The 12,577-nt window shown below is 37.1% G+C and overlaps 1 protein-coding gene across 4 annotated transcripts in view; it reads left to right on the top strand.

Moving 5' to 3' along the window:
• The first annotated feature begins 192 nt into the window (after positions 1-192).
• csnk1g1 (casein kinase 1, gamma 1) overlaps positions 193-12,577 on the top strand; it is a 28,388-nt gene continuing 16,003 nt past the window's right edge. For all 4 annotated transcript variants that reach the window (XM_044030632.1, XM_044030631.1, XM_044030630.1 and 1 more), the window contains exons 1-4: positions 193-368; positions 7,442-7,872; positions 8,151-8,191; positions 9,210-9,279. In XM_044030632.1, coding sequence (XP_043886567.1) covers positions 7,686-7,872; positions 8,151-8,191; positions 9,210-9,279 — 298 coding nt within the window. In that variant the 5' untranslated portion in view covers positions 193-368; positions 7,442-7,685. The remainder of the gene's footprint in view (positions 369-7,441; positions 7,873-8,150; positions 8,192-9,209; positions 9,280-12,577) is intronic.

The following is a 12,577-nucleotide window of genomic DNA, read 5'->3' as shown; positions in this document are numbered from 1 at the left end:
GTAAATGCACTTATTTTTACTTTGTTTTTTAAGGTGCAAAGTGATTTATGGGTGTGATTGCATATATGCCTTTTATGTATATTTCATCATAGATAATTCGAATGCACCAGTCTGGTCTGACCTGGAAGTGTGCGTGGTGAGGCGGGCGGTGCCGTGTTTCTACATCCGGTGTGTTCGAACCTTACTCGGGCAGCGAAGGCAGACGAACAGCGAAGAATGGAGAGAGCTGCTAATGTCGCTCCGCTGATAGTGTGAAGCATCGTTAACAACAACAGAAAAGCTCGCCTCTGAGCTCCAGGCACCGCTGAACCCTTGGCGTAGCAGATACACGCGTTTTGTCCGGTTCGTTTGGATTTATGACGTTGAAGGTGAGCTGAAACTCACGTTAGGTTGTAAGCTAATATTTTTCGTGGCTAAAGGGGCTAATTTCCTTGTTGCGCTCGGACACAGCTGTCACCTACACATCAGTAGGTGTTAACTAAGGCGTTATCACTAGCCTACACTACTGTCTGCTATATTCGCTGACTAACTCACGCGTATGTTTAACAATGAACTGTTTGAATCGAGATTTTTAGCAGGAGATATTATGAGCTTGAATCAGTCACTGTGGCTAAGTATTGTTTGGCTAATGTTAGCTTTGTGGCTGGGTCGTCTGTTTTGTGTGGACAGGCTGGAATGCTAACGTTGAGTTTGCTCACTAATCGATGTACCCATCACTAATGTTGGACTGCCAAGGCTGGCTTTGTCCGTGAAATATTGGCGTGCAGTTGCCAAACCGCTTCCTTGTTTTGATTGAGCCGGAGGCCTGCTGCTTTAAAAGATCGATCATTTTCATGTTACGAGGCACAACTGCCTCTACCTAACAGTCCCACACGTAGGTATGTAGTGTTGTCACTGCCTCTTTGTGCCAGGCTTGGGATACACTTGAACTCAGTTAACTAAGGTCCCTTGTCAGCTTGGATGGAATGGAGAATTTACCTAGTGATTTACCTAGTGAATGTGTCATTATTGTCTAAAGTTGCACATGGCCTTTCGTGTTGAGGTACAATGTAAATATAATTTATCATGTAATTTATATTTCTCTTCACAAGTTCAAAAGATGAAGATATATCCTAAAGCCTGTAAGGCTTCTGGTTTTGAATCAGTATAGTCAGTTTAGTATAGTGTGACAGTGTAGGCCACTTTTAAAGCTGATGTTGTATTGAGATACTGTATATATTACTAGATCTACTATGTGGATACAATCCTAATTGCGGTTGACATCCTTTTAAAATATGTCCTACTGTAGGGAAACACAGGTAGGAAATGAATTCTGATAAATTAATTAAAATGTTTTAATAAATACAAACTACCAAATTCAGCACTCAACAATATCATTGTTGTGTGAAGCATTTAACAAACTTTTCAGTAGATGGGCTTCCATCACTCTGTTGTTATGGACATTGATTTGTGCTTAAAAACAAAAAACCCACTTGGAGAGAATCTTGAAATATTGCTTTTAAATTTATATGCTTGAGAGAAGTGAAAAAGTTGGCAAATTGGTAAAAGGTAAATGTGCTTTGGAAACAGATTCAGCAAGTTTAGGATGTTGTATATAAATGACATGACTAAAATATCTTTATATAATAATTACTGCACAATTATTACCATAATAACTCATGGTAAGCAGCAATGAAATGCAATTGTGATCTGTTGATATTGCCTGCTTATCCTTTATCTGGGTGATATGAACTTTAAAGTGTAACTAAATCCCCTTCTGCAGCCAGATTTTGAAAAATGTCAAGAAAGTAGGCTGAGACCTGAGTGAGGGAGGGAAGGAGTGGAGCAGTAAGGGAGCGTGGACTGGTCTTGAAATCTGACTCTAAGCTGCAGCTGTCTAATGTTCACATGGTGGAGAGAGAAAGGAGACACAGCAACAGCTCCGGCATTTAAAAAGAAGGGGGAGGAGTCTGGGACAAAGAGCCTTGTGCTGATTAGACATGAGAGTGACACAAAAGTGTACCAGTGATGCAAGCATGGACTAAGACAGCCAATGGCAATATTTGTATGCAGTAGCTAGTGTTTGATTAGAGAGATCTGCACCAAGATCAATATACCATTACTCGATACCCATATACACTGGTTTTCACCTGGGAGAAAAAAGTGTTTTTTTAGTGAGCTAACTCGAAACCCTCAATAGGTTAGGCTGTTTGTCATTAATAAATACTCCCTTTCCATGCAACAAAGAGGTGACATAGGGTAGTGCAATGTGCAGGAAGTTGCGAAAAGATGACATTGCCGACAGTAGCTTTAATTGCATTTTATTCACGTATAATTATGTTATTGATATTGATATTCATATGATACATAATGTTAGTCATGCAGATTTTTTTGGGTTAATTAATGAGGTGATAAAGTTGGGGTCAAAGGCTTACCCATCACCACACAGTATGTGAAGTTAATTACCACATAATGTTAAAACATTTACATGAGCTCTAATTTGCCTTTACAACATGGATGATACACTTCTGCTGATTGTGCAGTGTCAGTAAGGTTAGATCGGCTCTTTTATTTAATATGAGAATGGATCCACGTTAAATTTACTGTTGGCCACCTTTAATGTTTGCACAAACTATTAATTATCCAAATTCCCACCAGCTATAGTTTATAAGTCCTGGCTTTAAGGAGAGAGAGAGGCAGCTGTTAGCTGCCACTGCCACAGTAGGAGTCTGCACTGTTGGCAGGCCCCCTCTCAGGCTGATCTTTCCACTGAAGGTTAATCACTCCACTCAGTCAGAACCTTTATATTTCTGTTAAAATTAAAAGACAACATCTGCGTATAGTCATTTATAATAGCTGCTAATCAGTCAGAAACATTTCAGTTTTCAGATTTTTTGATTCATGGCTGCACATTGTTACAGTATTGTAACTTGTTAGTGCTGCCAAATAGGTTATGTTTGTGCCTGCATTAGTCTGTTTTTCTGTCTATTTGTGTGTGAGCAGCATGACTCAAAAAGTTAAGAATAACATTGTCTTGAGAATTAGGACCGTGGTCTCGGAAGAAATATTAGATCGTTGTAATTCAGATATCACTTTGAATTCTTGATTTTTTTTTTCTTTAAAAGAAAAATTGTTTGCCATGGTGGAGTTTTACGCTCTCTGAGTTGATATATTTTATAAACACTAAATCCCTGTGTCAGCATTTTAAGTGAAATGAGAACCACAAAATAAACCACTCTGATCCATATTTTCAGTTAAAAGTGCACTGAAGTGATACGGGTGTTTGATCAGCAGAACACTTGTCTCTAGTTTCAGTAATAATACACATGTACTGTTCATGCAGAAAATCATTTATTTTCTAGTGTAAATTAGTTGGATGAGCTTACGGTGGAGAAAGTCTGTTTTACTTGAACATAATTTGTATGATTGTTTAAAATACCTGCCTTCTTTTACTGTTATATAAGGTTACCTTTTCTGTTAAATAATTATCAAAAATGTTTCGTAAGAAAAATATGTGGGGAACGTAAAATCTTTGAGTATTTTTTAGCATTTCATTTTTAAATGATTAATTAATCAGTGGGGATATGCAAATGAGTGGCACACCAAATATTAAGGGTATGTTATCATACATTTTCAATAATATTCAACAATATATAAAATGGAAAGATGTTTTGTTTTTTACCACGTGTATACTAATCTAGGCCGATGTCTGTTTTCAATAAGTAAAGTTTTTTCATATTAAGATAACACAACATTCATCATTCCAAAGTTTGCTCTGTGTCTCACCTGGAAAGGTGTTTTGAAAAGTCAGAAATCATTTCTGGTCTTGCAGCTCTGACAATATTGGTTACTTGTATTAATGGCTACAAAATACTTAAAACATAAGCTTGAAACTTTAACTATAGCAGAAAATACATGTGGTTTTGTACATCTTACCAAATTAAGGTTAAATGCTAAAGTGTGCTTGCTCATTTTAAGCAAAATGGGTAATGCCAACATGTACTTGAGTATTTGTCAACCGGTTGCAACATTTTCAATTGCTGTGGAAAAAAAAGAATTGCTGTATAAAACCATTGTGAGAACAATGTTAAGCAATCGAAGAGTAAGAAATATAAAAAAAACAAAAAACATTTAATGTTTATCTTCCTGAGAAACAAGATTACTTTTATACAGTGCCAAAAGGTGTGTGCACCTCAGACATGTCTTCATGTATCTGGAACCATGGCTTCTCCATTCAGATAAAGGCTGGGGATTCCCCGAGTTGCATCAAAACTGAAAAAGCCATTTGTGCAGACCACAGAACATTTCCAATACCTCAGTAACAGTCCAGTAGATTGCTTGAATTTGTTCTTTATTAATTATGTGGCTGAGGCTGAGATGAAGGTTCACAGACAAATACATCTGTGCAATGTAATAAAGTGCTATTTGATACAGTTGCACCACAGTAATTATTTATTTTCTAAATTACATAGAGTAGACACCCTTTAAGATAATTCAATCCACCACAATGATTTGTGTGTCTGAAATAAGTCAACACCTCTAACACAGATAAACTGAAACCAAACACTTACACAGTTATTCATTTTAGTGCAGAATTATTTTTATTTGATTGCATTTCAGTCTGCAGCTAAGGGTTATTTTCTTTACCTTTGTAAAATAAATGTATCACAGTTATGTGTATCAGTAACCAAATTAAACAATATACAAATATGTATATCAGACATGTCTGGGCATGTTTCAAGTAACAGTGTTGCTCCAGTAATACAATCTAAATGGTAAAATAAATGTCACACTCATAAAAGGGTTAAAGGAACATACATGCTAGCACCTGTAACACAAGTGTTATTGTGCAATTCAGCATCAGTAAATACTGTAGCTCTCTGACTTTATTGTGAAAATAGCCACAAATGCTCAATATTTCATTTTCTCCTACAGGGATGGTAAGAACTTAAACTGAAATGGTAACTGACCTCTGGGTATATTTATATCTTTGTCATTATTATTTGAAGTGTACAACTTCTTTGAAACATTTAATCAGCCCCAGTTTGTTGGATTTCAGGAATACTAAATGACTGATAATGAGGCTACCTAGTATCTGTTGACTGGTAATAACTAATCATGCCTTTCATACTTGAACAATGCCCATAATGAATTACACCTGGATCACAGAGTGTAATCTTAATGTTGTATAAAGTACCCATTATATAAATATATAATAGTGTAGTAACATCTAGTAGTAATCTAAAGGTTAAAAGGCCTGTTAAGCAAGCAGTATTACGAGATCAGGTATACTCCCGTGTGTTTGCAGTGATTTGTTTGTGACCACAGACACAGAGGTCTCAGGGCTCAGTGAACGGCAGCAACCAGAGACTATTCTGTTGTGAATGGGCTGGATGCAGGTTGTGTGTGTTTGCGCGTCCACTACAGCCTCTTGTTTGTGAATATGGTAACCTGAGGAAATCTTAGCAGTGGTGCAACCCTGGATTAGGGTCGTCTACAAATTCTTATTTGCACAATGGAAACTGTTGGTCTTTGCTGCAAACCTTTTTTATAGCCATGTTGTTTTGTTGCTCGTTTTATGTAACGGCTACAGTGCACGGTTGCCCTTGAGAGCAAACGAGCCATCTTTGATGCTGTGATCTGTGCAGGCAATACTGAGCATGAGTCATCCGGAAGCCCACACACAAATACTTGGACTCGCAGCCTTACTCAGAGATTACAGCATTGTCATGAAAACATGATTTGTTGTCCTTTTTTGTTGAAAATATAAAAGGTTAACTATGGCCAAAGCAATATTTATGATCTCACGATTGCCTAATCATATACAAAACTTTTTACATAACGGTCGCATGATTTAACATTTGCATGATCTTTGGGGGTTAACTAAACCAAAATTATTTTGGTGAGCACACAAATCAGATCAGTGTCTATCAAGTTAAGCCCTGGTGTCCTTGTGGACAGACATAGCTTTATATAATTGTTTACATAATATTCCCTGCTGATATTGTCCGCAGGCTATAGCTGTGGGTAGTGGAGTGTCTTCGATGCCTTCACAAACTATGACTTGAGGTTTGTGTTGATGCTCAAACTGTTTTCTATAACAACTGTGAGCTGATGATGATCTTTTCAGCACAGCTGCGCTGGTACAGAGAGCGTCCACTGTCGACCTGTGGAACGATTTTCTTTAAAATTGTGTATACAACACATGATCATTAGCTTTGTTTACATGGACACAAGTAATGAGAATAAATGCCTGGTCAGAATAAAAAATATTTGGAAACAAATTTCATTCCAAACGAGGCGGCTGGTATATGCCGATTGTCATTCGGATCGGTGTTCATATAAACGATCATGAACTTCCTGGTTTGGTGCCATCATGTGTCTGATCTACTTAAAAGTGACATATTTCCATTTTGATATTGCTGTGTTTTCATTCCAAAAAAAAAAAATGAACGAGACACGAAAGTCACAGACACGGAAGAAGTGGGAAATGAGACAGATGGTGGACAGTGAGGGGACAAGCAGACACATGCAGCATTTCTTTACTATGGAAGTGAAGCTTCTTCTTTTTCTGGAGAATTAGGCAATACTGTGTATGTCAAAATAGTTCATTCTGACTAATGCATGTACACAGACCTCAATCGGATAATTTAATTTTGCGTCCATGTAAACGATGGGATTGTAAATTCTGAACAAATCTTTTCAGAATTAAGCAGTTTTGCACATGGAAACATTGCCTACCCCACTGCCAGTGCTCTTACTCTAGTCTAATCTACAATATTGTGTCTTCAGTCGGGCAGTCATTTTTTGTTTTTTTCATCTTCAATTTGAAAATGTAGCAGAACCTTTCAAGTGGAATTGTCTTTGAGACATTATATTGTTTATATTTCCTTGTTTGTGAGACCAAATAAGATATTTGTACAGTTTTGGGTCTTTGTGGGGGGAAAAAAAGCTTATTCTTTTAGTGACATCAGGCAGGCTGTACATGAGATGTAATGCTGCCCTGCACAGTTGGATGTTCTCTGTCACTGTTCAGAGTTCCTCAACCTTCTTCACTCTTCCATTCTGTATGAAAAAGATGAACCTCCTATAGCTGTGCTCTTCTTATTCCTCCTTTAAACTCTGTAGAATCCCCAATACCATGTTCCATCTTCTAAAACTTAAGAACTTGTCTCAGTTTTGTCTCTTTATATTTTTACTTATAGACCAGTTGCATGAAGAAATGCTAAAATGGGAAGCAGATGATTTTTCTCAATATTGAAAATGTAATTTAATTAAAATAATGAAAGCCCCAGGTCAGCCAGTTCAACAAAAAACTGTTGCTTTTTTCTTTTGAAATGACCACATGAAACAAAAGCATGTTTAATTGTTTCTGGATGTCCACTCTGGCACAAACCACCTGTGTGTTTTCCTGTAATTTTCAGATATCTCTTTGACATATGCCATCTTCTGTCCACTGCAGGTCTTGCACCTTCTGCTTCCTGTGACAAATGTTGATGCCAGAAATCAGTCTCTTCAACAACTGTTAGAGGCGACAGGGTGAGGACAAGGAGGAGTGTTGGTTAGCCGTACCAGGTTTTGTCTCATGAGCGTGACTGTGCCGTCCAGGCTCTGCCAGTGACCCGGGCTGTGGCTGTGGTGGGCCCGGCCCAGGAGGCCTTTTTGTACATCACTCCAGGCTCCCACTGACCTGTGCTGCCCACACCATGGATCAGCAAAGAGATAAATATGGTGAACGGCCTGCCCGGAGCACGAAAGTTTCCCAGGGCAGCCGTAGTGGACACTCGTCACGACCATCTGGCTCTTCGAGCTCCTCGGGGGTCCTCATGGTGGGGCCAAATTTTCGTGTGGGCAAAAAGATTGGCTGTGGAAACTTTGGTGAATTGAAGCTTGGTGAGTTTAATTTAACATTTAAAGTAATATGCCCTTCAGTAAAATACAGTACATGTTTGTTTGTTTTAACAGTTTTCGGGGGATGTTGATTCAAGTCTATTGTCATATTAATTCTCTAATTCTTTTATGATGCTGCATTATGTTCTGTTAGACGTACCAATCTCACAGTACTGAAAACAGGATTATGATTGGATCGTTTCTTTCACAGGAACTTTTTACAGTTGCATTTTCTGTGGTGAAGCTTATTTTCTTAAGCCAAATGCTTAATGTCATTACAGGTAAAAATCTCTACACCAATGAGTATGTAGCTATCAAACTGGTAAGTGCACACTTTTTTCACATGTATGAACTAATGGTAAAAGATTAGCAGTGTATAAATTGATAGTAAGTTATTTTAAAAGATCAATAATACTAATAGAGAACTTGAATGTTCATTTTATAAACATCACCTCTATTTTGTAAAAGGCAGATGCAAAGTACTAGATGTTCTTGATTTTTGAGGTGTATCTGAAATGTTACTAATATTTCATCATGTTTTTGTGTCACTGCCAGTAAGTTAAAATGAACGGTGTCCTTATTAAGTTTCAATTAATAAGGACACAAAAAATGTATTCCATTTTTTTTTCAGAGCCTTTTACAGTTATACTAGAGATATGACTTAAAATAACCAGTGCACCACAGCTGAAGTTGTGTCAGTGTGGTACAGAAAGATTGTTGCCTTAGTGGACTGATCTGAAAGAAAAAGAAAAGATGCTTGACTATAGGGCTGCAACTAATGATTATTTTTTGTAATCAATTCATCTGTCGATTACTTTTGTCGATTTTGATTTGGTCCATAAAATGTCAGAAAATGTTGCAGCCCTACTTGGCTATGTGTATCTTTCCAGAAGCGTTTGGACTCTAGTCATTCCTCCTGAATCTTGCTTTATCATTGCCCACTAGAGAGGTGGAGTTTCAGTATCGCATTGTGCTCGCCAAGCCACATTCGTCACAGATCTAATGCTTGAACCTTGAACCTAGGCACTATTTTGGCATTGTTTCAAACTTTTTGTATGATATTAATTATTAGGAAATCTTCCTAATAATGTTTGGCTGCGACATCTTTGAGAAACTGCAAAATGGAGACTGGTTGGTAGTTTTCCAGGATGGCTCACAGATTTGTTTTGACAGATTTTTAATCCCAGCAGAAAGGACATAATTCAAAAGAGGCATTGACATTTGACATGCGTGTACCTGTCTTTTTATATGAAAATTAGACTAAATGTGTTTTTTTTTCTTTTCACTGTCACCGTCATTGTCATTCACTGATCACTGGTATGCATTCATCTACTCTGCAGGAGCCAGTGAAGTCGAGGGCACCACAGTTGCATTTAGAGTACCGGTTCTACAAAACACTGGGAAATACAGGTAAGGTCAAAGATTTGTTCCCTACTGTTTTTTTGTGTATGGGCGAGTGTGTGACCATCATTTGACTGTTTTGGAAGATCAGCACTGAAGATTGCATCATTTTCACAACATGTGATTACTCCCCTCAGGTTACATATCAATATTGAGCTGCGTCAGCACCTTATTTCAGTCCCCAGGACTTTGTCTACATGACTGTTTGAATGCCTATATGCAAGGAAAGCATATAGGAAAGCAAGAGTGACCTTGCTTGTGACTTGCCTTGGATGCTATTCAGTACTATGCAGCAATTGGTCCTTTTTCTGTTTATATTTTTCTTGGCAAAAAATAGGCACTGCAAAGTATCTATCTTCATCTATCTATACGTTTTCTCCTTTATTAGTCTTCTAGTCAGGTTTCCATGTTGATTGTCTGTCACTCAAGCACAAAAGACTTATTTTAGCATATCCTGTCATCCAATAAATATATATTTTATAATTGGTTTAGTATTATTATGGTATCTTACCTTTGTCCACACACAATTACCACTGGTAGAAGTTTTTCTACTGCACTGTGTGGTTCATAGCGTTGAACAGATATGTCAACACTAACAAAACTCTGCTCACATTACACTTTATGAGCCAGTATTCAAATTGGAAAACAATGCAATAATATTTTTTTCTCAACTTCTCCTCCCTTAACTCTGCTTCTCGTAGACTTGTTTGTCATAAAAGATTAGTCACAGTCTGCTGGTCTCCCTGTTAGAGACACTGCGGACAAGAATCTTGTGAGAGTCAAATGACCGTATCCAAAAATGGAATTAAGGGCATTTTTAGTCTAGGTACCAGAGGACATGGGTGGGGACTCTTCAAACAATAGAACAATAAAAAAAATATATGTTTTTTCTTTTTGTTATTCATTGGTCCTCTGGTAAAAATGGGGAAAGTACTGTATAAATAATAAAGTTGTGGCAGTGACATTAATGCATTGAAACCTAACCTATTCATGAGGTCAAAGATTGATCAGCATTGTTTGTTAACAAACAATGGCCTTAAAAAAAATGTGGAAAAAAGTGATGTCTCAGTCATACACACAAATCAATATGAAACAGATTTTTGTAATGCATGTTCCATGGTGAGATTTTTGAAGGTCTGCATGCATATAAGATAACCAGACTCGGCGTATAATGGCTTTTGTTTTGCAAAGGCTGGAAAAGGCCAACTGTGCGGAAACTCATTAAATATTTAGAGAGTGGGTCTGCCTCTTAGTACTAACCTGCCTCTGTCCTCTCCTCCAGATGGGATAATGTGACCTCATTTCTTCTTGGCTGTGCACTGAGCCACGTTTCTCTCAGCCAGTGTTATTATCACAATGTCTGTGTGACACAGTCTTTATGAATTAATGTGGTTTGACTCAGATGCTTGGTCAGGTATTTTTATCTGATGTGTAACCAACCATTGCTTGATGTTAATGAGGAGGATTACATTTGGAATCAAATTTGCAAAAATATGTGCCACTGCAGTAAGAGCTACATCTCTGCTTTAGCTTCACCTGATTGATGAATATCAGTCGTTATTGTTCTGTTGAACTATTAAAGATATTGGCTGTCAGTTTTCACCATAAAACTCTACACCAGCTCTGTTATAAGGATGGGGATTTCAGGCAAAAATGCTCGTTGACAGTGCCTGGGTATTATCCAATGCTTATTTGCTGTTCCATGTAAATCATAACAAAGAGTAGAACTTAAATAAAAAGGTCATTGTGACAAACTAGAAAACAGTTTCTCAGTGGAAGTCATGAAATTTTACAACCATGTAGCAAATTAGAACATTAATGAATCAACCAAGGTGGTTGTTTTTTAGCAGAGGACAAAAGTATCATTCTGCCCACAAGCTTTTCTTTGTGAACATTTTTACTTCAATGTGAAAATCATCTCCGCTGTAATCAAAAAATTATCAATCGTCACAAACTCGAGTATCTACCTATACCAACATCAGTCCAATACTGTTATTTTAGACTTTTTAAACTATGTTGACAACATTGCTAGCCATTTTAAGCTATTTCAAGAAAGACACAATTTAAACTGTATAATGTCAAGAAGAAATGAACAGCCCACAACCTGACTCTGCTAAAATACTGTTGCTGATTTGTATTGACATTTTATAGTCTGTGCATTGTGAAGCATGTGATGTATAGGATTTATGGATTATAGCAGATTTCTAAAAAAGTATATATTTTGTCAAATATCGGATCCACTGATATTTTTTTTTTACAATATTGGACCGATATTGAGTATCATGTCGGCTCATCCCTAATATCATCTCAGAAATTAGTTTCAATTGATAAAATAATATGAAGATAAAACCATCATATTGCAGTCCTCCTGCATAGATTGTGTTGCTCTGTCAATTTTTGTCCGTTTTAGGTTTAAAACGCTTACAATACTACTACTGCTTTCAGTCATAGTTACAATGTATTTCATTGCATTAATGTACTCAATCACAACGTCATTGGTGATCTGAGTTAATTCTAAATTAAGTAACCATCTGCTGGGTCTGCAGCTGCAAATTAATGTAATAAAATGCATTTAACATAGGACTAGATTGACAATAAAACATGATTTCATTGATATAAAGTATCACCTAACGAATAAAGGGTAGGCACATATGTCTGTCCAAAATTTTTACTGATCAGCTCCATGCTTATTTAAGTTTAGAGTTGAGGAACTAATCACTGATTGAAAAGATAAATCAAAGTGAAGAGTTGATCAGTACAATGTGGTCCATGTGTTAAACCATCTCCCCTTATGTCACAGTTCACCTTGCATACAATACTAGAACATACATTTGCAATATAAAATCCATCTGTACAATAATATTGAAACTGCCTATCCTATTGACTTGATATTATTGCAGCAGGTAGGTGAATCATGGGGTGCACTTTGGACAATACCTCTTTATTACAGAGCTAATACATCTGTAGTAAGAAACACATTCATGTCAGTTTAGAGTCACAAATTCACATGACCTCCATTTCTAGGAACCTTGGGAGGAAACCCACACAGGCACACTGATGTAGATCAACACACAAAGGACCACACAGTCATCCCAACTTCTTTTTTGTGGCAGACTACATTTTTTTCCCCAATAGTTATAAAGATATGCATACAGAAACTGCCATTTTAGTTATTGCTGTGACACATGTGTGGCATTGTTGTTAAGAAAATGCCTTTCTGAGTTACACAGTTACAACAGGTAACTCAATTTTAATTTTGGATGGATTTTTGTAGCCATTATTACAGAACAACCAGATCATCCAAATA

The sequence above is a fragment of the Solea senegalensis genome, linkage group LG7, assembly GCF_019176455.1.
Source record: "Solea senegalensis isolate Sse05_10M linkage group LG7, IFAPA_SoseM_1, whole genome shotgun sequence".
Lineage (NCBI taxonomy): Eukaryota > Metazoa > Chordata > Actinopteri > Pleuronectiformes > Soleidae > Solea > Solea senegalensis.
The sequence above is the reverse complement of the archived record's forward strand: the minus strand, read 5'-3'. Positions and strand labels throughout refer to the sequence as shown.